General features: G+C 49.3%; 8 protein-coding genes across 8 annotated transcripts; 4 read left to right on the forward strand and 4 right to left on the reverse strand.

The window, feature by feature from the left end:
- Nucleotides 1-703: 703 nt before the first annotated feature.
- On the forward strand, nt 704-2,335 carry PENARI_c002G12074 (TauD/TfdA dioxygenase family protein; the record flags this gene model as incomplete). Its single annotated transcript, XM_022627963.1, has 9 exons — nt 704-1,064; nt 1,118-1,146; nt 1,263-1,322; nt 1,383-1,425; nt 1,475-1,536; nt 1,592-1,898; nt 1,954-2,053; nt 2,107-2,186; nt 2,250-2,335. 9 exons carry the CDS (start codon nt 704-706, stop codon nt 2,333-2,335), a joined length of 1,128 nt encoding a protein of 375 aa, XP_022492976.1.
- A 166-nt stretch (nt 2,336-2,501) lies between these two features.
- Nucleotides 2,502-4,692, reverse strand: PENARI_c002G07048 (uncharacterized protein; the record flags this gene model as incomplete). The annotated part of the gene is made up of 14 exons (XM_022627616.1): nt 2,502-2,665; nt 2,722-2,841; nt 2,891-2,965; nt 3,023-3,162; nt 3,218-3,359; nt 3,414-3,468; nt 3,521-3,690; nt 3,752-3,789; nt 3,851-3,916; nt 3,982-4,059; nt 4,113-4,159; nt 4,220-4,247; nt 4,313-4,406; nt 4,476-4,692. 14 exons carry the CDS (start codon nt 4,690-4,692, stop codon nt 2,502-2,504), a joined length of 1,434 nt encoding a protein of 477 aa, XP_022492347.1.
- Nucleotides 4,693-5,280: 588 nt separating this feature from the next.
- Nucleotides 5,281-7,203, reverse strand: PENARI_c002G01438 (uncharacterized protein; the record flags this gene model as incomplete). Its single annotated transcript, XM_022627229.1, has 1 exon — nt 5,281-7,203. The coding sequence occupies one exon, from the start codon at nt 7,201-7,203 to the stop codon at nt 5,281-5,283; it is 1,923 nt and encodes a 640-aa protein (XP_022492911.1).
- Nucleotides 7,204-8,246: 1,043 nt separating this feature from the next.
- On the forward strand, nt 8,247-9,768 carry PENARI_c002G03341 (glycoside hydrolase family 30 protein; the record flags this gene model as incomplete). The annotated part of the gene is made up of 2 exons (XM_022627359.1): nt 8,247-9,108; nt 9,167-9,768. 2 exons carry the CDS (start codon nt 8,247-8,249, stop codon nt 9,766-9,768), a joined length of 1,464 nt encoding a protein of 487 aa, XP_022492765.1.
- A 1,216-nt stretch (nt 9,769-10,984) lies between these two features.
- PENARI_c002G04000 (LysM peptidoglycan-binding domain-containing protein) lies at nt 10,985-12,124 on the reverse strand (the record flags this gene model as incomplete). Its single annotated transcript, XM_022627412.1, has 3 exons — nt 10,985-11,244; nt 11,315-11,548; nt 11,614-12,124. The coding sequence occupies 3 exons, from the start codon at nt 12,122-12,124 to the stop codon at nt 10,985-10,987; spliced, it is 1,005 nt and encodes a 334-aa protein (XP_022492509.1).
- A 1,604-nt stretch (nt 12,125-13,728) lies between these two features.
- On the reverse strand, nt 13,729-14,568 carry PENARI_c002G11819 (uncharacterized protein; the record flags this gene model as incomplete). The annotated part of the gene is made up of 1 exon (XM_022627946.1): nt 13,729-14,568. One exon carries the CDS (start codon nt 14,566-14,568, stop codon nt 13,729-13,731), a length of 840 nt encoding a protein of 279 aa, XP_022492605.1.
- An 837-nt stretch (nt 14,569-15,405) lies between these two features.
- On the forward strand, nt 15,406-20,650 carry PENARI_c002G10334 (uncharacterized protein; the record flags this gene model as incomplete). Its single annotated transcript, XM_022627844.1, has 7 exons — nt 15,406-17,178; nt 17,231-17,722; nt 17,793-18,914; nt 18,981-19,164; nt 19,226-19,352; nt 19,412-20,002; nt 20,065-20,650. 7 exons carry the CDS (start codon nt 15,406-15,408, stop codon nt 20,648-20,650), a joined length of 4,875 nt encoding a protein of 1,624 aa, XP_022492732.1.
- A 1,079-nt stretch (nt 20,651-21,729) lies between these two features.
- On the forward strand, nt 21,730-23,550 carry PENARI_c002G10868 (uncharacterized protein; the record flags this gene model as incomplete). The annotated part of the gene is made up of 4 exons (XM_022627880.1): nt 21,730-21,952; nt 22,008-22,277; nt 22,348-23,021; nt 23,086-23,550. 4 exons carry the CDS (start codon nt 21,730-21,732, stop codon nt 23,548-23,550), a joined length of 1,632 nt encoding a protein of 543 aa, XP_022492923.1.
- Between the last annotated feature and the right edge of the window lie 23 nt (nt 23,551-23,573).

The raw sequence follows: 23,573 nt of genomic DNA on the forward strand, positions 1-23,573 counted from the left end.
GAGACTTGATTCAACAGCTAGCGTCCTATCTGGATTTGGATCTACCAGGGCAATCTCCAGGTATCGAACCCGCGTTCTCTCTACACGGTACGGCCTAGCACAGTTAACTGTAGCGTTTTCAGACTCATGGGTGTTGAAAAGTGAGGGTGTAAATTTGATGATGGGTTGTTTGCATCCAGCCAATTACTACCACGTGACCTGTCTATGCGCATCACGTGCAGCCCCACGGATTGTCCCCGCGTGTACTGGTAACTATGCCTGATCGCCTCAGGGATAAGGCCCCATTGCTTGCTTGCCCTAGTTTCTAGGACTAACTAGTCTGTTGCTCCTTGGTAGAGCATCGTGATCTTTTGAATCCTGTTCACCCTCTCTCCTCAGCCCATCATCTACATTGCTTCACAAGCTCATTGTCTACCCACTAAAATGACATCCTTAACCTGGGGATGTTTGAGCAGTGTATTGCGTGAGTATACCCCAATCTTCGACATGACAATTGATAAGACTCGAACAACTTAGAGACAAACAACTCCGATGCTATTGGCCATCAATGTGAGATTGAGTCTATGGCGTTTTGACGCAATCGCTACCGAGTATGAGCTGACCGGGACATAAATACCTGTGGACACCCTTCCATTTCAACTACCTGGAGAAATATTAACATTGTTACTAAGTTCATAATAATTCCATTATCAAGGTTTTGAATATGGCTCATTTGGAAGCGCGAAAGCATATATCCCCGGACTCCGGCTTCCCAATCACCCTCCATCCCCATTTCAACGACAAGATCAAGAATCATGTCCCTGCGGAGCCACGTCGCGAACCATTTACTCCGCCTACAGACCGAGCCTTTTTCGCAGATCCAGAGAAGAAAGCATTGTTTTCTGTGGCCAAGCAAGTGGATTTGACCGAGTCACTTGGAACCGTCCTAGAAAATGTCCAGTTATCCCAGTTAAACGGCACCCAGCTTGATGAGTTGGCACTTCTTGTTAACGAACGGGGAGTTGTCTTCTTTCGTGATCAGGATCTTGATACGGAGAAGCAGGTTGAATTATTTCAACACTATGGTGGGAAGACCGGATACCAATAGTCGGTGGCTCGAATTCTAATTTTGATGCAGGAATCCTGGATAGACACCCTGCTCAAAAGGTAACTTGAGCTGTTCCCGCACGTGGTCATATGTTCAATCGAGTAACAGGCATTAGGACCAAAAAGTACATGCTTTGCCCCGCTGATCACTTTTTTTGTTGCTAACCGCAGAAAAGTTCGTCAATATCCAAGGAAGTCGCGAGGATCACCGGGAAATCCTTAGTTATACCCCATGGGTACGAGGAACCTAGCGTGGTTAAAAAGAGTGATTAGCTAACAAGACCCTTTTCTCATAGGCTAGTGGAGACTTCCACGCCGATACATCTTTCGAGATCAACCGTATGTCCTGAAGAGACTCTACAATGTTGAATACTAAAATGAGTTCAAGCTCCCTCATATTCTCTCCTGAGAATGGAAGAACACCCCGACGTCGGAGGTGATACAGCTTGGGTCAGCAATCGACCAATTACTGTAGTCAATAATTAGCGCTGAAACATGTTTCTAGGTCTCTCAATATGGCCTTTATGACGCCTTAAGTGATGCATACAAAAGATTCCTCGATGGTCTCCATGCCGTGCATACGTCACGATTGCAGTGTCAGCTCTCGAAACAAACCCCATACCTAGCGACTTTCAAACTTATGATGCGAATAGATGATACAATCCTGGACTTGTGGGGCGCCGGTCCCAATCGCGCTCCAATCGATACCCATCACCCAGCCGTGCGAACACACCCAGTCACGAAGCTCAAGGCACTGAACGTAAACCCTGGTTTTGTGACTGGCTTTGCGGAGCTTAAGAAAGTGGAATCTGGTAAGTAAAGTCTTCTGTCAATGAGCTTAGTCACACTGACGAGAGGTGCATTTAGATAAGGTTCTCGATTTTCTGACATATCACATCCACTCGGCGGATGATCATTATGTTCGTTGGAAGTGGGCTGTTGGCAGTGTTGCTATGTGGGATAATCGGTATTTACACACAAGGACCAATTCGTGGTTACGATTTGCTCATGCTTGCTTAGATGTACTCTCCATCGAGTCATCCCTGGCACCTACAAGGGAGTGAGACGAGGTATCAGAACCACTGTTTTTGGAGAACAGCGTGAGTGTTCGACCTTTCATTAACTCACAAGATTTGGGGCACTAATCTTAAGTTCTCCTGCAGCTTATTTCGATGCAGAAAGCGAGAGTCGGGTGGCTCGCAAATTGCGTGAGGAAATCGAGTATGGCAAAGTAGGCCATCTTACATAGGATGTGAACTTTTGCGAATGCTAGAATGAGGCCAATCTCAGAAGGTCCAGGAGCACAAGTTGAATGTGATTCTTTTTGTTAAATACTCGCTCCTTATTATCATTACATCTGAGCTACGAATCGATCGTAGATCGAGAGAATTTTTCGGCCCCCCTTTGCTCCCTCACTACTTAGTGGCAATAGCCTCACTCGCAACGTATGCTTCCTTCTCCGTCAGACTGCCTGTATTCTGCTCCTCGTCCTTGCAATGAGACAACTGGGCAGCCTCCTTATCATGCTCAATGGGGTTGTGATCCCGAACAACGAGCCAAGTAGGCCAGACGGCGAGACCTATAGCAAAAAAATTAGCATTTCATTCGAGCGTACTCTTGATTGGAATCATCTACCGAGGAGTATTGTGTTGACGGCAAGTGGGACTCTGCCACCATGCCAGTCTCGAGTGTTGATGCCGAAAGAAATAGCTTGAGCGAAACTTTCTTGTCCACGGAGAATACCGGAGAATCGAGCTAAATCATATGAGCAACCCGGAAATACACTGTCGAGTCCTCAACTTACAAAGTTCGGAAATGTTGTCTGTCATGGTAGACAGAAGATAGTAGAGGAAGTTCTGCGCGGCCTGTTGCGAGAAACCTATAAGACGGATTAGCTTTGTCTCAAAATATGTGCGTGCTTCATTAGGGGGCTCACTCCACAGCATGACAACGAAGAAACCCTCGACAAAGCCTTTGTCGGCCCAGTCCAGCATAGGAGGATTCTTGGTGTACTTTTCTTGTATGACCCAGCCGTACACCCAGGCGATGATGTGGACGACACCCACGTAGAAGTAACTGGTTCTCCGTTAGCTATCCCTTGTTTCTGACACAAAATGTCTGGCCACCCTACCTGTACTTGAGTCTGTTCTTGATTGAGATCCCGCTGTAGTCCAAGAATTTGCTAATAATTCCCGAAGAGATCAAGTTTGAGAAGTTACCAACGAATCCGATTAGGGCGCGAGCTCGAACGCCGAAGTAGTAGGTTTGGAAATCTGTATCATCGCATTAGCAATGTAAATATTTAATTGGAAATCACGCGAACCTACTTCCGACGTATTGGTTGAAGTACGCAGCCCAGAAAGCAGGCAGCAGCAAAAGGATCTAATAAAGTCAGTCCCATATACCCCATTTCCATGGCTTGAATGTACCGTACCTCTTTTCTCTTGCAGACCTTCCAGAGCTCGACCATTTCAGCACGCCATGAACCTTGAATAACAATCTTGACCTTGCTTCCGTCGGTACGCTGTACCTTCTCAGGTGGTGATAAGAACACAGCCAGGGGAACCGCGAGGCATTGAAGCGCGACAAAAATAAGGTATGTTTCTGTTGTCAATGGTTAGAGGATCCATGCACAGATATTCAATGTCACTTCTGAAAAACATACGGTATCCAACCTTTCCCTTGCTGTGGGCGTTCCCGGAACTAATTGAATTGTCAGCAACGTTCTTTCAATACCATTCTATACCGGTATAGCCAAACATACTGATTCAACCCTAGGACAATAGCACCGCCCAGCAACGGGCCTCCAGTACGGAACCACAGCCAGATACTTGTTAAGTCAGCAAAATAATCATCCATAATCAAGAATACTAGCAGAGAAAAAAAAAAACTAACTTCATGTATTTGCCTCTTTTTGTTGGCTCGGGATACCCCAAAGCAACGGCGCCCTCAGAAGCCCAAAATAGACCGGCACTATACATACTGGTTAGTAGTTACTTCTGTACTGACACGGAGATCAGACTCACGAAATTCCACAGGCTACTGATCCAACGAGAACAAACCACACATTGCCCTATATGTAAATGATCAGTATTAATCCTCATATCGTGTAAACCAACCAGGAATAGCATACATAGCGGTTATTCGTATACAAAGCAGCCCTAGAATATAAGTTAGCCATGCCATTCAATCCACATTCTCATTCAACTTAGAGCATAGTACTCACGAATATAGCGGATATCCCACAGCACCAAGCATCAAAGTCCAATTCAACCCAATACGATTGGCAATCGGGCCACCGAAAAGACACAAAAAGCCCACTATAGATGAAAAGTCAGTACAGCGCAATTGCAAAAGCCTCTTCGAGCAACAAGGAAGGAGTCACGTACTCAGACCAAATACTAACGCATTCGCTGCGTTGATCAAGAATGGTGACTGCGCGCCTCCTGCGCCCAAGGAATTCATGGCGTTCCATAAGCCGGGGGCCATAAAGCCCACACCACCAATGATACACGCATTGAACAGGGTCGAGCGATACCACACTCGTTTTTCATCTTGGGGGGCAATATGCTCGGAGGATACCGAGGAAGAACTTTGTTCGGTCATACTTCCGTTTGTCGGTTAAGGTTGAGACGGGCGTAATAACCCTATTATAACCTTTGTCTCAAGCCACTGAACACAAAATGACCAAAAGATGTTGAACAGGTGGCAGACGAACAGTTAGTTATAAAGGATTCTAGCTAAGATCCCGAAATGCTACTGTATCCCAAACTTCACATTTCTTCATGTCACCCGAGCCTATCCTATCAATTCGCAAGATTGCGTGCTTTTGAGGTTTTACAGATCTAATCCCCTTTCCGGTCTAGTCTGCCTCTATCGGCTATATGCCAAGCCTGTTTGAACAAGAGTGGCCAATTAGCAGCCGTGTGGGCGGATAGATGTGGGGACTGGGCTGGCGAGCTAAAAAACCGTCAATTGCTGCCATCGCGAATAGGGACTAACGCTGGCAGACTTTTTTGCTGCATGGGTTCGGTTATAACCGCTTTAGAATGGGATTGCTCATACGAAAAGAAACTGGCCAAGGAACTAACGAGAGCGCGATGGTGAAGACCGGGTTACAGAGAACAAGAGAAATTGTATTATCACATCAAAAAAAAATCGTTATGTTTCACATCAGACGTCACAGAGTCAAGCTTATTTTCCGGAGACCTCCTTCACGGCGGCGATGATATCGTCGGGGCCAAGACCCTGGGAGTTGACCTGCTCGTACAGACCACCGCAGCCTTCCTTGACGGCACCAATGGACTTGAACTTGGGGGTGAGCTTGCGCTCAAGGAGTTGGGTACCAAGGCGGGAGCCGAGACCGGTCTTCTGAGCGATGGACTCGACAACCAGGACGAAGGGGGAGGAGCCGTACACCCTGATGGCATCCTCATCGACAATGTTGAGAGTGGGCTTGTTGATCAGACCAACATCGAAACCCTGCTCGCGCAGGTTCTCGACGGCATCGAGCGAGCGGTAGAGCATGTCACCATACGAGACGACGTAACCGGCGGAACCCTTGCGAATGACTTCTTCCTTGCCGGGAATGAACTTATAGCCCTCGCCGAAGAGCTTCTGGTCTGTGCCCTCCTTCAGGATGTAGGGAACCTTGGAGCGGGTGGAGAAGATGAAACGCATGCCCTTGTTCCAGAAGACTTCGTTGACGACGGCCTTCATCTGCTCGCCGTCGGCGGGGAAGTACAGCGAGGTCATAGGGGCATCCATCAGGCCATTGTCGGCGAAGAAGTGGTTCAGGCCGAAGTGGCAGGTGTTGTCGGCCATCTCGTCGACACCACTGTGGGAGAAGTGGGACAGCACGGTACAGTCGTTCAGACGGGCCATGGTGATCTCGGAGACACACATCTCCAGGAAAGCGGAGAAGGTAGAGAAGACACCCTGGCGCTCGCCGTTGCTGCCGAAACCGAAACCAGCGGCGGCGGAGAAGTTACCGCGCTCCATGACACCGGAGGCAACAAAGGACTCGGGGTGCTTAGAACCGATGGACTTAAGACCAGTGGAGCCAGCCAAGTCAGAGTCGATGACCATCACGCGGCGCTTGGCCTCCTCCTTGCTGAGACCGTCAAGGATGCCGTTGACGGCTTCACCGAAGATGGTACGGTTGCTCCCCTTGTCCTTGGTGCAACCCTTGTAGGTGTGAGGGTTCGTGCCGGGCTTGATCTCGTCGTAGAAAGCAAGCTGCTCCTTGCTGTATCCACGCTTAGTGAGGTACTTGCGGGCAATATCGACGGTGATGACATCGTGGGCATGGCACTCGCCCTCAATGCCCTCAATACCGGCGGCCATAATGCGGTCGACGACAACAGCGGCGGGACCGTTGTAGTTGATAACCTCGCACATGGCGCCGTACAGGGAGTCCACGTTCTCACCCTCGGCGCGGACAACCTTCAGACCGTGTCCACCAAGGGTACGGGCGATGTCGTAGCCCTTGAGGTACTCTGATGGATGACCGGCAATTGTGACATCGTTGTTATCGACAAAGAGCTTGACGTTAAGATTCTGGGCGACAGCAAGGCGGGCAGCCTCGGCGTCGTTTCCTTCCTGCTGGGAACCATCAGATCCCAATAAGATGACATTCTTGTCCTTGTTGGCCATAGCAATACCGTTAACCAGGCCCCACATGTGACCAAGACGGCCGGAGCTGAACTTGATACCAGGTGTTAAGCCGAGCTCGGGGTGGCCTGGGAGGCGCGAATTGGCGTCACGGTAGTTCAGGAGGTGATCGGGCTCGATCTTGCCGTCCAATGCGGCCAGCAGGTATTGTGTGGCGACACGGTGACCGGCCTCATCGTAAAGAGCATCAACCCATTTGTTGGGGTTGGCGTTCATGAAAGCAAGCAGGATGCAGACTTCGGGGGCGGTATCGAAGGGGCCTCCAGTGTGACCAGAGACACCACGGGCGGCGCCAGTTGCCGTGAAGGCAATCAGGGCGTCTCTGAAGACATTAATGTTGTGAAGTAGATCGCTCTTCTGCTCAGCCGACAGCGTGGTGGACTTGGGGTCCAGCTTCAGCTGCTTGAACTGCTTGAGATCAACAGGGAACTTGTGGCCGCTCATTTTTACAATAATTCAGAGATTGAAGATAGGGAGAAGGATCAAAACTCGGAGGGATTATAAGTCGGAGGGGTTCGAACTTACCGACGACCTGTTCCCACTGTGTTGACGTCATCGGCAGCAGCAGTGACTTGTTTCAGCCAAACCAGCTTCCTCTATTCTTCCACTCGCCCACTTTTTTCTTACTGGGTCCACTGCCGGATTTTCACCTGTGGCGATCTTGGAAGTGGCATGTTAGTTATTCGACCTTGTTCGCAACTCTTCTCTATCATACTCGAAATATATTTTGTGAGGGTGTGCCTCTGTGCCTTGAACTCAATCCCCTTCATAATTTTATGCATAAGTTACCATGGTCCAAGCTTCAATGGACCTATTCGGTGCCTGAAATTCCCGTGTAGCGTGGTAGAGAGTAGTTCTAGTAAGAATGGGTTCGAAAAAGGAACATTTTGCTTCGAATTAAATGATATACTAGCTAGGCTTAGTGGCATTCGTTCTCGTTCTCTGCGATCCCGTTAAATCACCGCTTCAGCCAACGCCCGTGCAGCTTATAGTAGTGTTTCAGCTTGAAGCCACCTGTACAGAGTAACTCAACCCCGAAAAAGCAACAGGATACTAATGCTAATAATGGGCATCCAGGCTCTAGCGGTACAAATAAAATGCTTGGGCGTCTTGCTTCCTCAAAATGCGGGGGGAGGAAGTAAGCGGAAAGGCGAACCATCCTCAGATTGGCAAAGATTCCGAGAAATGAAGTATACAAGCTTCAGGAACCCCCGCGAACTGGAAATTGTGGCGTGCATTAGTCGGTGATACTGTAGTATTATTGTTCAGCTTACGGCTGAATTCTAGTGGTCTAACGATTCTTAGCTTCGTTAGTTCTGCACGGCAATTGCACTGTCCACGTTTTAGGGAATTGGTCTGCGATACTCTATATTCGGTGCAGTGCATAAATACTTCCTGGTCGCGCAACGAAATATATTCAACTACAAGCCCAATCGGCCTTGAAAAAGAAGCCACAGTGTCACTCTTTCTAGAAGACTAATTCCAACATGCATCTTTCTTTTCTTCCTGTCTTGCTGCTTTCGGGCTTGACGGGGGCCTCCCCCGAAAAGCGAGCGGCTTCTGCCTCAGCCTACTGCTCAAATTCCGGCGGCAACTACAAATTGTCCTCAATCGCCGCCCCAGTCCAAGGCAGCGGCAGTCCAGGCTCGGAATCGACCTGGAAGTTGACAATCGATGATACATCCAGCGGACACAAACAAACAATTGCAGGCTTCGGAGCCGCAGTCACCGACGCAACGGTCACCTCCTTCAACACCTTGTCCAGCTCCAAGCTGCAACAACTACTCAATGAACTCATGACCGGTGCCGGTGCCAATTTTGCCTTGATGCGGCATACGATTGGAGCATCCGATCTGTCCGGTGACCCGTCGTATACATACGATGATAACGGGAACAAGGCCGATCCATCCCTGTCCGGCTTTAACTTGGGCGACCGTGGAAATGCCATGGCCACGATGCTAGCCAAGATGAAATCCTTGCAGTCCAGTCTGAAGATTCTCGGCTCGCCATGGAGTGCACCTGGTTGGATGAAGCTCAACGGTGTGATCGATGGCAACTCAAACAACAATAACTTGAACGATGGATATTTGACTAGTGCGGGTACTGGCAGCACCGGGTATGCTAGTGCTTTCGCACAGTACTTCGTCAAATACATCCAGGCCTACCAGAATCTTGGTGCTCACGTCGATGCGATCACCATTCAAAATGAGCCTTTGAATAGCCAAGCCGGGTATCCCACTATGTATGTGTTTGATTACGAGTCAGCACAGCTAATTCAGAACTATATCGGCCCGGCCCTTGCCAATGCCGGCTTGAATACTGAGATTTGGGCATACGATCACAACACTGGTATGTAATTGGAAGCCGATGCCTCTACAGAGCCTATATACTAACAGTTCGTTTCTAGATGTGACATCCTACCCTCAAAACGTCATCAACGGGGCAGGCAAGTACGTCAACTCAGTCGCATGGCACTGCTACGCCAGCAACGTGGACTGGACAGTCCTGACCAAATTCCACCAAACAAACCCAAACATCAAGCAATACATGACCGAGTGCTGGACACCAGCCTCAGCCTCATGGAATCAAGCCGCCGACTTTACCATGGGCCCCTTGCAGAACTGGGCATCCGGTGTCACAGCCTGGACGCTTGGTACTAATGACCAAGACGGGCCCCATCTGTCAAGTGGTGGCTGTGCAACCTGCCAGGGTCTAGTTACAATCTCTAATGGTGGATATACTTTTAATACTGCATACTACATGATGGCGCAGTTCAGCAAGTTCATGCCGCCCGGTGCTGTTGTTCTGAGTGGTACTGGAAGTTATACCTACTCCAATGGAGGTGTGCAGTCTGTTGCTTCGTTGAATCCTGATGGATCTCGCACGGTTGTCATTGAGAATACTTTCAGCAATGATGTTTATGTTACCGTGTCGACGAACAGTGGACAGCAATGGAGTGGTAACATTCCCAGTAAGTCTGTGACAACTTGGGTTCTTCCTGCGGCATGAGGGTTACTTGTGGTCGCTATCAATTGTGAAACGTTTATCGAAACAGAACATTGGTGAAGGAAGTGATGTTTAAAACATCAAAAGATTTGTGCAGTCAGAATCGAACGGACGGAAGAGGGCGGATTCCGTCGATACTCAGATCTCCAAATTTTCCAAAATAACTGTAGAGGGACCTGTAGAGCCCCGACATTTGTGTTGAGGTATTGAGTAGTCGGTCCAGGTGGATAAAGGGGATGAGCTGGAAGTTTTGGCTGTCAGAATATATTGAAGGCCAGCTGCAATTACATAGGAAGCTTACCCAGTGGACAGACTGGTTCGGTAGCCGACGAGCGCCACCAATAATGGCGGGGTACTATCTGGTTCCATGGAGAGGACATTGGAGAGGTGGAGGCGCATCCACGCGCTCATTTTTGTATTTAATGCTTACGGGCATTGAATTTCTCATTTGTACTGCGGGTTGCATGGGTTCTGGGTTTGGCTTACATGCAATGGGCTGGTGCTTCCACTCTTTGAGAACCAGCCTCACTTTTGTACTGGAGCATGATCAGGCGTACGGACACGAGTTCTTGCTTCAACCGGATAGAAGCGCCTGCATAGCCATTACGATACCAGTTAGGCTCCAACAGGTTAATAGAACTTTGATTGATTGATTGATTGAACATTCTCTGTTTCACGAATCCGCCTTCTGAGTTTCCGTTTCTCAATATTCATTCCATCCATGGATCCCTGTGTAACCACCTTTTGAATCCAAGAACCTCGGGACCGCCACGGATTAGCCGATATTGAAATATATAATGCCAGTGGAGTGATTGTTACTCTGCGAATAAATTGGATACACCAGATAATAGCAATATGACTGGTCAGCCCCCAGGGCCCGTCATGACAATTCCGAATCAACCCTAGAATTCGAAGGTTCATGTGTGGATATATACAGCCTTGGACGTTGCGAAACTCCCGCGATCTACAGATGGTTCCACTCACCCCCGGGCCTGGACACAAAGTTGCCCTGTTACTTCCAGAATTTAGTTGACAACCTTGGAAACAGATCAAGATCAATGCCAATTGGTAGTGAAGAGCCTTAGAAATATATAAAAGAACCTTTGAAACCTCAAGGGCTGGAGGCCGGGGAGTAACTTAATGACCCCCGAAGTCCGACTTGGATAAATCATATTAAATACATACTCTCTTCAACGTAACCATAGCCTGCCGAGGCAAATTAAACCCCAGTGCACACGTAGTATCCATTCCAGAGGTTACTGCACTTAGCATCGACAGTGGGGTTCCACTTACGGAACTGAGCAAGAGTGATACCACCAGCCTCCTTCTGAATCTCAGGGCAGCTCTCGCCATCAGTAACCTTGTGGTACTTCGTGCAGTCCGATGAGAGGTTGGGCATTTGTGGAGTAGGGCCGTGGGTGTTGGTAGCGCCGGGAATATGGACACACACGTTGTAGTCCAACTGCAGGTTCGTGCAGGCTAAAAAGAGGAAGAATTAGTACTCCATCGAATGAATTAACGACTTTTTTTTAGAATAGTTCAAACGCACCAGAGTCAATGGCAGGGTTCCAGTTGATGAATTGTTCGTGGGTGATCTTATACTCGGTCTGGATGGAGTCGCACTGGTCACCGGAGACAACCTTGTGGAACTTGTCGCAGTTCTTAGCAATGCCTGTCTGGGTGGGGGGTTTGCCGTCGTCGGTGGGTGTGGGAGCAGCAGAGGTGGTGGTTGCGCCGGGGACATGGATGCAGACATAGTAGTCCAGCCAGATGTTGGAACACTCTGAAGATTGACAATTAGCTAGGTTTAATGGCACACAAGGACAGGTGAAGAATTAAAAAGCATACTGTCGTTGATGTAGGGGTTCCATTTCGAGAATTGCGAATGGGTGATTCCAGCTGATGCCTCAATAGCATCACAGCTGTCTCCATCTGCAACCTTATGGAACTTGTCGCAGTTCTCAGCAAGACCAGGCTGGGTAGGTTCATGGTCACTGGCCGAAGACGTCGTGGTGGCAGTCTGAGTAGTCTCAGTTGAGCTGGAGGTCGTCACCGCGGTCGTGGTCTCAGCAGCCTTGGTAGTTGTGGTGGTCGTGGTGGGCTCGTCATCACTCGCCTCACCAGAGACACAGTACTCGGCCTCATCATCGAAGTTGGCACAGTCCAGATCCGGGTTGATGGACTTCAGGTCATTGACTGTGGTGCCCCAGCTATCGGCAAATGTTTCACAAGTGTCCCCAGAGCTGGGGGCAATAGTGAAGCTGCAGTCGACACCACGACGAGAAAAAGCATTGCCGATGGAGCGTGCGGCAAGCAACTCCGGAAGAAGGGCCAAGGCAAGAGCAGATTTACCGTACATAGTGATAATGTATATTGTAAATTCTCAGTAATGATTTTCAGGAACGAGGTTGATCTGATCCGGAATGGGTCATAGTGCCGGATAACTGGGTGCCTTTTATATGCATTTCGGAAGGCCTTTCAACACAGTTGGCCCCCAACGAGATGGTTCACTGAAATCTCTCCATCGTCGCTGGGAAATTCGTTGACCCGCATCTGACTTCACCGGCGCGATAGATACGAGTAGTGCTGTCTCACTTGCAACCATCGTGACGAAGGAAATTGCAGTGGGTTGCATCGAGGGCTGAACTATACAAAATCGGCCCTACTGCATTTGATAGTCCCAAGTAGGAAGTATGGGGGCGGAAAGGCCGGATACACTCGTATACAGTACCGAGCACTTACAGACTGCGACGTTGAAAACATGCCAAGGCACTAAAGATGCCCAAGGAGCCAAGGGTGGGTGGGTGTGTCACAAGCCCAAGCCAAGCCCAGCCCAAGCTCAAAATTCAGCCTATCGCAAATCTCGGCTACGGTGCAAACAGGCTAACCTTGGAAATCAATTTCAAATCAGCCCTGTAGCTGAACCAGATCTCCACCCGCACTTGCCTGATCTCCCGATTGGTGACCCGGCCCGGCAGGCGTGAAAGGGATCGGCAGGGCTTTTCTTATTGCTTTTGATTGGCCATCCGATGAGATTATCAGGGTTTGACCCACTCTCCCCTGTTCCGCTGTTCCTCCCCCCAATGGCTTAAAGATTGCCGAGGAAACTGTCATTTTCTTTAGGACCGCGTAAATGTAAAAGTTTCTCAGAGGCTCAAGGGCTTAAGGGTCCCTCATTTGAGCATGAGGACCTCGCCACGAAAACAGGTATCAATGAACAGGGCTTCTTCCTTGGCATTGGCATAGTGCTTGATGCGTACTAGGGTACGGAGTAATTCGAGTATGGTTTGCCGATAAATTGTATTACTGCAAAGCCTTCTGTCAATACTCCGTAGTCCGGCTCTAAAAATGGAAAATACTAGCTACCACAAGGAAATTTTAGCCTCACGTGGGTTGTCCAAGCCGCTGCCTGGGATGCCAAGACATTGCCACAATTGCAGGAGAAGTGAGGTTGCAGGACTAGGCTTGTTTGAGTACGGAAGCCGACGAGGGGAGGAACTCGAAGATTCGGAATCAACGAAAACCCGACACTCTATCATCAATTTTACTCGTATATGCAGCCTTACGGGGCTCAACTATGCCCGTACCATACCATTTAACTACTTGTACAAGTGCTCTCCTGAAGGTTTACGGGACTCTTGGCAAGCCACCCTGCGGTGACCGAAGGTACTCCATCTAATGCTCGTGATCCACGACAACCTCCGGTATTCGCGACGCCCGCTGCTCGGAAGATTACTGGCATATCATAAACTAACAGTCAGGTGCGGCGTGGAGTTTCCCTAAAAGTCAAAAACAGTGATTGGTGAGGCTATCGACTCGAGATGAAGTTTGAATGTGACCCTACTCTAGCCCCATTCATTACAAGAAAAAACGGGGCGATGTTGAAAACTCCAATTTCTTGGATTGCATTAATTTAGACAAGTAAAATACTCCAATACATCTGAAATTCGAACAGGACCCCATTCAAACGAAAAGCTTTCCAACAAGCAATACACCGGCAACCCACCATCTCAAGTGAGATGTCGCCTCGTTGATAGAAGCCCCACCCTTCTTGGCTGGGCAGCTTATGACAGGGGTAGGGTCCATGCAATATCTCGCGGTAAGGGAAGACGACATGCTTGAGGCAGCCGCAGGCGCAATACTGGCCTTGCAAGGAGTAGGAGTAGGTGAAGGACTCTTCAGTACGGCGCATTTTTCGCCCCAAAGATTGCTCGGTGGTGCTTTCAGAGTTTTAGTGGCGTGGAATGCCAGGGCCTGGGCGTCATCACACTTGTCATCGGCAGTGAGAGCGGTGAGATTGAGCTGAGTTGCCCCCTTTTTCGTGGTGAAAAGCACAGAATGGGCAACCTCATACGGTCTCCAAGAGAAGTCATCGGTTTCGACTAGCCCGCGGCCATTTTCGGAAGTGGTCCCATTATCCGGTGTCGAGCAATTTGTCCATCTCAGTCTCCAGACGAATCGCCATTCATTCTCAGTGTTGAGGGTATTGGCTATACTATCGATTAGGAATGACACAGGGCCCGTCTTATTGGGCAAGTGCTCCTCGGCCAGATATGTCATGTGCGTTTGATTGCTTGGTGGGGTATCCGCCGACCAGAGGCCGTAGCTGAGAGTTGGGTAGAGTCCGTCAATGACCGCGGGGTTCTGAATCCCAAAGACAATGGGCGTGATTGTCATCGGCGCAAAGGTCTCGTTTCGTGGGAAAATCAGATCGACCTCTCCGAGGCCCAAGCCAGCTGTATCGGCTGTCCCTAGGGACACCATCAGGCTGAGGGCGATAGCACGCGCCTTGATACTGAACATACTGGGATTTCGGCAATGTTGATGTTGAGGCGGCGTAAAAAGAAAGTCTAATATCAATTGATATCAACCGCCCAGGTGAGGGTCAAAAGAAGAGATCGAGAGACAAAAAAGAAAATTGCGGTAAGGCGAAGTACCCAAATGTGGCCCAGAAGACAAGGGCGTAATTTTTGCGGGTCGAAACCGGACTTCGCGCGCTAGGGAAACTAGAAGGTTTCGTAGTTCGGGGGTCACAAAAGAGGGTCTGTCAAGTGGGTCACATCAATACAGCATTATCGAAATATGAGTATGCAGGTATACTAGTAGACAAATACATTCATAGACCTAATTTATGTCCATTGAAAATATCTCAGTGGAGTAGGCCCAGCCAGAAGCTGGGAGGACCCTCAAGACTCTTGGCGGCCCCTGCATCATTCCCACAGGAACTGCAATTGGATGTTCTATGCTCCATGACATTTACGCCGGAGATTTTGGTACCTTGCTCCGAAACACTAGATGGATTCGGTTCGGGGGCTCCAGGAAAGTACCCGCATGGATATCTAGTTCGTGATACAATCACACCCGGGGGCCATACTAGATGGGTCCGCGGATTCTGTGCAGAGACTTGTGAAAGATCTCAAGTCGTGTCCGAGGTTGGGGGCGAAAAAGATAGTATAACTATTCAACTTGCTGGACGCTTCTCTCCTACAATTCATGTCCCTCTCGGCCTGAGGAGTTCTTGGGTTTCTCGCTGTTCCCAACAGTCAATCATTTTCATTTGTCTATACACTCTTTCATCAATCCTTTTCACTTTATCACATTACACTCTTTTAAACCCCTGCCACGAGGGGCTGAAAAGTCATGGCATCCCTTTTAAATGGCATAGCTGCTGGCCTACTGCTATCTGCTGCGGTCGTCTCCGGGCATGGGAACTCCAGGCTGGGTGCCAGTCCCAGCTACCAAGGGTTTAACAACATTTGCCCTGAGCGATGCATTGTCATGGGACCCAACCCCTCAAACTGGTCAACCTACCAGGATATAAACCAGCTCGCAAAGTGTGACCGGAGTATGTTTTACGGCTTCAATTTGTACGATGATGTCGACGATAAAAACTCCCATCACCGTATCTTCGCTTGCACAACATATGGAAATGATTGGAGTGATGACTCGCGGGCTCACGTACCACTCTCACGCCCTGTGACCGAGCACAAGGTCAACTATGAGATCGGCTGGTCGTCCTATTCGGAGGGCACTGAGTCCGAGTACCGCTCTCTTATCAAACAAATGCGTGATTATATTGCCCGTGGACACGTTTCCCTCAGCAAGACTGCTATGCTGTATGCTCAGCTTGGTGGCACTTCAGCCGGTATCTATATCGGTAATAGCCTACAGAGCAAGGACATTAGCGAAGTGGCTCTGGAGTCTCTTATCGACGATTCCCACGATTTCGATGGACGTCGAGAAAGTTTGGCCATGCAGCTCTGTGGGCCACACTTTGACTCTCAGCACGTCTTTGGATTCATGGCTCTGAGCAATGGCACCTTCAGAAACATCCAGTCTGCTTTCGAATCCTGGTCCAATGCCGAGTGTCTTGACTTCGAACACAGTACCAATTTCACGGCTAGCACCCACTTTACATCGCCTATGCTGTCCTCCATCAAGTCCGGAAACACGACCGCAAGCAGCATCCAAGCCTCTGGCTCATCTCTACCCACTGAGTCTTCGACGTCGCAGATGGGGAACCCCCTATCTTCTAGGGGGGGATGCCGGATGAAGACGGTCCAGTCGGGTGATAGCTGCGCTGCAATGGCCTCGAAATGTGGCATCTCTGGTGCCGACTTCCTCAAATACAACCCCGCGCACGGCTTCTGTTCAAAGCTGACTCCTGGTCAACAAGTCTGCTGTTCCTCCGGTACACTTCAAAAGAGAGACATGCTGTCTTCTAGGGGGGAGTGCCGAACGCAGACAGTCCAGTCGGGTGATAGCTGCGCTACAATGGCCACAAAATGTGGTATTCACGGTGCTGACATCCTACGATACAACCCTGCACAGGGCTTCTGCTCCAAACTGACGCCCGGTCAGCAAGTCTGCTGTTCCTCTGGCTCACTCCAGCGGAAGAGAGATCTGCTTTCATCCAGGGACGAATGTCGAACGGAAAAGGTCCAGCAGGATGACAGTTGCGCTGCAATCGCTACTCGGTGTGGTATCTCTGGTGCCGACTTCACCAAATACAACTCCGCGAAAGGCTTTTGCTCAAAACTGAAGCCTGGTCAGCACGTTTGCTGCTCTTCTGGAGCACTCCCCGACTTCAGCCCGAAGCCCAACAAAGACGGATCCTGCGCAACAACCACAGTTGGGGATGGCGAAAGTTGTTCAACTATTGCTGCGGCCAATAGTCTCACGGAGAAAGACATTGATGGTTTCAACCAAAAGACTTGGGGCTGGACTGGGTGCAAGAACATCTTCAAGGACTCTGTCATATGTATCAGCAAGGGGTCCCCGCCTATGCCTGCTGAAGTTTCGGATGCCCAGTGTGGTCCCCAGGTTCCAGGTACAAAGCCGCCGAAGGACATGGACAAGCTCGCCGATCTCAACCCATGCCCACTGAATGCCTGCTGTAACACCTTTGGCCACGTATGTTTCCTAACTAAAGATAGCCGATTGACTAAACTAACACTGGGTATAGTGTGGAACCACAGCAGAGTTCTGTACTGATACTAACACCGGCGCCCCTGGTACGGCTAAGGTCGGCACTAACGGCTGCATCTCACACTGTGGTACCAAGATCGTCAAAGGAAACCCTCCCTCCGAGTTCCGCAGCGTCGGATACTATGAGGGTTACCAATTCAAGCGCGATTGCTTGTATCAGGATGTGACGCAAGTTGATCATTCAAAGTACACTCACTTACATTTTGGTTTTGCCGACATCTCCGCCGACTATGAAATCAGCATCAACGACAAATCAACCAACTATCAGTTCCATAATTTCAAGTATATCTCTGGCCCCAAGAGAATTGTCGGCTTTGGCGGTTGGGACTTCTCTACGCAGGAGTCTACATATCAGATTTTCCGCCAAGGAACCAGCGCAGCTAACCGCAAGACGCTTGCTACTAACATCGCGAACTTCGTGAAGGAGCACAACCTTGACGGTGTCGATATTGACTGGGAATACCCGAGTGTACGCATAGCCCCCTCTGCAACAGTTCCTTGCAACACACACAATGCGATCAGTCACTAACAAAAGCCAGGCACCTGATATTCCTGGAGTCCCCTCTGGTGACAAGAGTGAAGGAACCAACTTCCTCGCTTTCCTTGTCGTTCTGAAAAATCTTCTCGGAGACAAGTCTGTTTCAATTGCCGCTCCTGGCTCATACTGGTACCTTAAGGGATTCCCCATCGCTAAGATCAGTAAAGTTGTTGACTATATTGTCTTCATGACTTACGATTTGCACGGTCAATGGGATGCAGGTAATCCTAACGCCCAGCCAGGTTGCGATGACGGAAGCTGTCTGCGAAGTCATGTCAACATGACCGAGACCAGAGAAGCCCTTTCCCTAATCACCAAGGCTGGTGTGGACTCGGGCAAAGTGGTTGTCGGTGTCAGCAGCTATGGAAGATCTTTCAGAATGGCCGATGCAGACTGCGATGGTCCGCTGTGCATGTTTACTGGAAGCCGACTGAGTTCCAATGCTGAGAAGGCCGACTGCACTGATACCGCGGGTTACATCTCCAATGCCGAAATCAATCAACTCCTCAAGCACAACTCATCCCGCGTCAATAAACACTATGTTGACACCCACAGCAACAGCAACATAATGGTTTACGATGACACGAACTGGGTGGCTTATATGAGTCCCGAAATCAGGGCTCAACGCACCAAGATGTATGAATCCCTTGGCATGGGCGGCACAGTCAATTGGGCCACGGACTTGGAGCAATTCAACGACGCCCCTGATGACTTTGATGACTGGCATGGCCTGATACTTCAAGCGAAGTCAGGCGTCATTACATCCATTGGAGCTGGCAGCCGCAGTGGTATCTGGACCAAACTCGGTTGTGACAACGAGTACTCTAGGGAGACACCTTATTGGTCTTCCATGACCCGCTGGAAACAACTCGATGCCGCTCATGCTTGGAGTGACTTGATCGCGGATTGGAAGGCGTACAGATCAAAGGATGACTCTGACAAGAGACAAACCTTCTCGCAATTCATGGTCTACCTCCTGGGTGGACCCTCGAACGCAGAATGCGGTAGCATTGGCGATCAAAGTAGCTGCAGACAATATCACAGCTGCAGCGAGCTCACGGCAACTGAAAAGTGGGGAGCTGCGGCGGAACTCATCTGGAATTCCTTTGTCAAGATCAACACGGTATTTACTATTTTATGATTTTCCTCGCGCTGTTCAGAGCCATCTAGCTAACAGAGAGACGCACAGATGTATGTTGAGTTCAAGGATGCTCTTGTCACTGACGCCGCACTTGTCATTGACAACACTCTTCCACATTTGGAGAACACATTTGCCCCTGTTCCTCCTCCAAAGAGTGATGCTTGGTTGAACACTCTACTTGGTCTTGTCGCCTTGGGTGTGCCAATGGTTGGCGGGAAATTCTTCGATGATGGTACTCCTCCTAATGTCCTTTGTTTGATAACAGTCTTGGATTTACTAACTTGTTCTTGTAGTACTCGCGGGCATACCAGCTTTAGCCGCCAAGAGTGCAACCTCGAAAGATCACTTCAAAGGAGTATTTAACGCGATTTTGACTGGTCCTGTCACGATCGGCACAAACATGAAGCCCAGCGCTACTCCGTGAGTCTTCTTATTGGTTCTTATTAATAGAGCCATGGCTAATCGTAATTCATATTCAGAGACGACTGGACCATTGAGAAGCAGGCTGAGTTCTCCAGTTACATGGGTCAGAGCATGAAGGGATGGGAGGTTATCTTCACACAGGATCTGAAGGATCTGTTTGACGGCTCCGACAAGTCTATTGAAAGACTCACCACCATGATCTCTGATGCGGGAATGCTGGAAGGCATTAAGGAAGACATCCCATACCCCGGTAAGACAAAACGCAAAGACAAGGTCGACGACAATGATGTCAAGTCCACAAAATCAGAGAGAGAGTCCGTGGAAGATGGTTTCCTCACTGCCTTCTGGGCATACTCCATTCCCGCCGTTTGGCAGGCCTCAGGTCATCATCCTTTCATCATTGACACCGGTCGAAGCTGTGATGACAAGGATGGGGACAAGTATACCAAGGACTTGAAATCTGCATGTTACGAAAAAAGACTGTACCAATTGGCTGATCCTGATGGCAAATCTCACCCTTGTTCCAAGGAATGCGGACTCCCGGGAGGCTGCTCATGCCCCGATAGTGCATTCTCTTCGCCTAACGGTGTGGGGAAACTTGATGGCAAGTCCTGGAATGGACTTAAGGTCGATGATATTATTATCGGGTGAGCTCTCGCTTTTTTTGCTACCTTCCTCCTTACAGAATGCTAATTATATACTCTAACAGATCTGTCAAAACATACAAGCAAAATGGCAATGAGAACGGCGGAGGTAAAGCAGATGCCACAGATTCTGGTACATTTGACGCCCTCAGGAAATTGGACGTCACAACTCCCGGATTCATGCGCCTTCCCGTGTGCAGTGAGACTCTGGCCCGCAAATCGTGGGAAAATTCCGACAAGACAGACGCCACCAGAGACAAAGAGGGCTTCCCATGCAACAACGACAATGGCAAGTCTTACTGCACCACATCAAAGTCAACCTATATTGAGGAGACTTCTGATGGATCGCCGCTTATCGATGATTGCCTTGTGATTGTCAAGAACATTCAAGGCACAAGTGGATCGTGGATCAAGCCAATCGAGAGACAGTTTGGTATTCTCAACTTTGGGACATGTACTTTCGGCATCGAGGGCAAAGGTCGTAAAGGCAATGTCGACGAGTACTTCGGGGCCCAGGACGCCGTGGATGTTATCCGCTACGCTGCGAAGCACTGGGGCAAAGGAAACGATAAGATGGGTGGCAAGGGAGTCATGCAGTGCGATGGTAACATCAAGAAGCAGGAGGTGCACTGGGCTATATACAAAAAATAGTGTCGAGTGATGCTAATGTCCAGGTGTCTTCCAAGGTCACAACAGATGTTGAGGCAGAGAAGCGGCTTGATCCTGTTGAGACTATTCTGTATATAGTCTCACTCTGTTCATGGTTCTTTAAAATATACTGTCAATATTTCGATATATGTTGAACAGTATTCACACCAGTACAAGACAATGCTTGTTCCAAGGTTACTGTCGAGGAAGAGATTAAAAAAATCCATTGACTAGCCGTGAAGAGCAATAAGATGGAGATGTCGAAAACGACGTCGGGAGGGAAAAAGGAACCTACAAATGCATGCAGTTGCAGTGAAGTCTCAATACTATGGTAGCAAACCAAGCAAACCAAGCAAACAACACAAACCACTTGCAAAAGACGTGCAAATCATGGCCGATTCAGACTGCAGTCAACATTGAAACCCTGGCTGCTATACACCGTCGTAATCGCCTTTCAGCTTTCTGCAAAACGTTACCGAATATCAGGACTCTCGGTAAGGGCCGAAAAAGCCGAGAACTGTCTCCGAACCCCGCCCAATTGCAACCGTTGAGTTCAAAAGAAGCCCGGATCTTGGAAAAAGTCCGCGTCTGTCTATTCGATTCTGTGGGTATAGTTAGCTCCCGTTGATTTGCTACATCGCACGCAGGAATACTGGGCGAGGCGGAGTCCTGCCTATTTGATCAAGGAAGAGGCGGAGAAGGCAAATGACCGGCTGGGGAAACGGGGTCACCGCACTGTTTCATGCTTCAGTCTCCAATTGTTCCATCTGGGGTAATTTTCACCACCTTCTGGACGTTGAACACAATCGAATCATGATCGGCGAAGAAAAACTCATGCCATATAGTCGTCCCCTTTGGCCAAGGGGATCCGCCACACCTTAGCTACAAACGAATTAACCTCCAATTTGTCCACAAGAGGGATATCGGAGATTCCGGGGCTGCTAAAAAAGAAAAGAAAAAAAATAATACATAAATGAGCCACCTTACCCCAAGCATTTCTCTTGTTCGATATCCACATATAGAATCCTCCTCGAGGTTCGTGGTTGTGACAAAAGGGAACAAACAGGACATTTTCCGGCATCATGGCAGCAGCAACAGCGTTGCAATCTGTTAAGACATCCGAGAAAGAAGGGGCGAGTGAAACCCACCACCAGGAGAGCACGGATGGGATCAGGGTAGAGGTTCTCCAGGGATCGATGGCCTTGGACTTGGCTAGACGAACCCATCCCCCAAATCCGTGGAGCTCACAGATGCGAAAATTATACGCTTTTCTGACTGTGGCATATCTATGCTCAGCCTTAAACGGTAAGAGAGTGGTATTATGTTGCCTCATGTATCACGAATATCTGACTTGAGTTAGGATTCGATGGCTCGCTCATGGGTTCTCTACTTCCTATCCCCCAGTTTCGCGAAACGTTCGGGGCCGGCTTGGTCGGTTCTCAAGCGTCCCTCATCCAAGGGATGTACACAATTGGAGGTGTCAGTGCGCTCTTTTTCGTTGGCTTCCTGCTCGATAACTTCGGTCGGCGGTTGGGCATGTTTGTTGGATCCCTCTCGGTCATCCTAGGCACGATTCTGGGAGGTACCGCCAATCACATAGATCAGCTACTCGCCAGCCGGTTTTTCCTTGGTACGTAGCTGCTAGACCATACTCTCTCTATATCATGTTTCTAGATAGTGTTGCTAACAGAACATTGCAGGCTTTGGATACTCTATCGCCGCGTCCGCCGCGCCCGCCTATGTGGTCGAGATGAGCCACCCCGCCTACCGTGACATCCTGACTGGCCTTTACAATTGCCAATACTTCGTTGGTGCCATTGCCGCTGCTGGTGCTTGCCGAGGATGTCTGGTCTATCCAGACTCCCGCGCATGGCGCATTCCTATTTGGTGTCAGCTTATTTCATCCTGCTTTGTTGTGGCTTTTGTTTGGCTTATTCCTGAATCACCTCGTTGGCTTTACAGTCATGGTCACAGTGAGAAGGCATGGGATGTCATCACCAAATATCACGGCGAGGGTAACCGTGAAAATGCTTTTGTCGCTCTCCAAATCCGCGAATATGAGGAGGCAATCAATCTCGAAGGCTCAGATAAGAGGATCTGGGACTTCCGGGAGCTCGTCAACACTAAGGCCGCGAGATGGCGTCTTGTGTGTGTTGGTATCGCAGCTTTCCTGAGCCAGTGGTCGCAGGGAGGTATAACGACTTACTATATGGGTGGACTTCTAGAAAGCGCTGGGGTTACTGATACGAGTCGGATCCTTGACGTCAATCTTGGTTACACTGTTCTTTCTGCTGGAGGAGCCTACATGGGTGGCTTTTTTGCACCAACCCTGCGACGACGACCTATGCTGATTGGCGCGTCTATAGCTTGTGCCGTAAGTGTTCACTTGTTAGCTTCCTCTGTTGTCATTCACTGTTTGCTGACTCGCAAATAATTAGCTCTGCTTTGCTGGGTTATCAGCGGCCACGGGTGTGTACTCAGAGTCGCAGCAAACATCGGCCGCCACGGCTTCAATTGTGATCATCTTCCTCATAGGCTTTTCCTTCAGCTTTGGCTGGACACCATTGCAAGCCATGTATCCTGTCGAGTGCCTGGCGTACGAGACCCGCGCTAAAGGGATGGCTATATACTCCGTCTTCACTAACATCGCTTTGCTCGTAAACCAATTCGGAATCGGGAATGCCATGGACGTCATCAAATGGCACACTTATATCATCTTGACGGGCTGGAATCTTGTACAGGCCGTTTTCATCTACTTCTTTGCTGTCGAAACATGCAAGCGGACTCTTGAGGAGCTCACGGATATCTTCGATGCTTCTAACCCCAGAAAGAAGAGCACCCAACCACACCGGGTCTTGGTCTCGGCGGAAACAAATGAGGTGCTGCAGGCCAAGGATGCTTGATCTTGATGTTATCTGAGACACGC

Source organism: Penicillium arizonense (assembly GCF_001773325.1).
Source record: "Penicillium arizonense strain CBS 141311 chromosome Unknown PENARI_contig002, whole genome shotgun sequence".
Lineage (NCBI taxonomy): Eukaryota > Fungi > Ascomycota > Eurotiomycetes > Eurotiales > Aspergillaceae > Penicillium > Penicillium arizonense.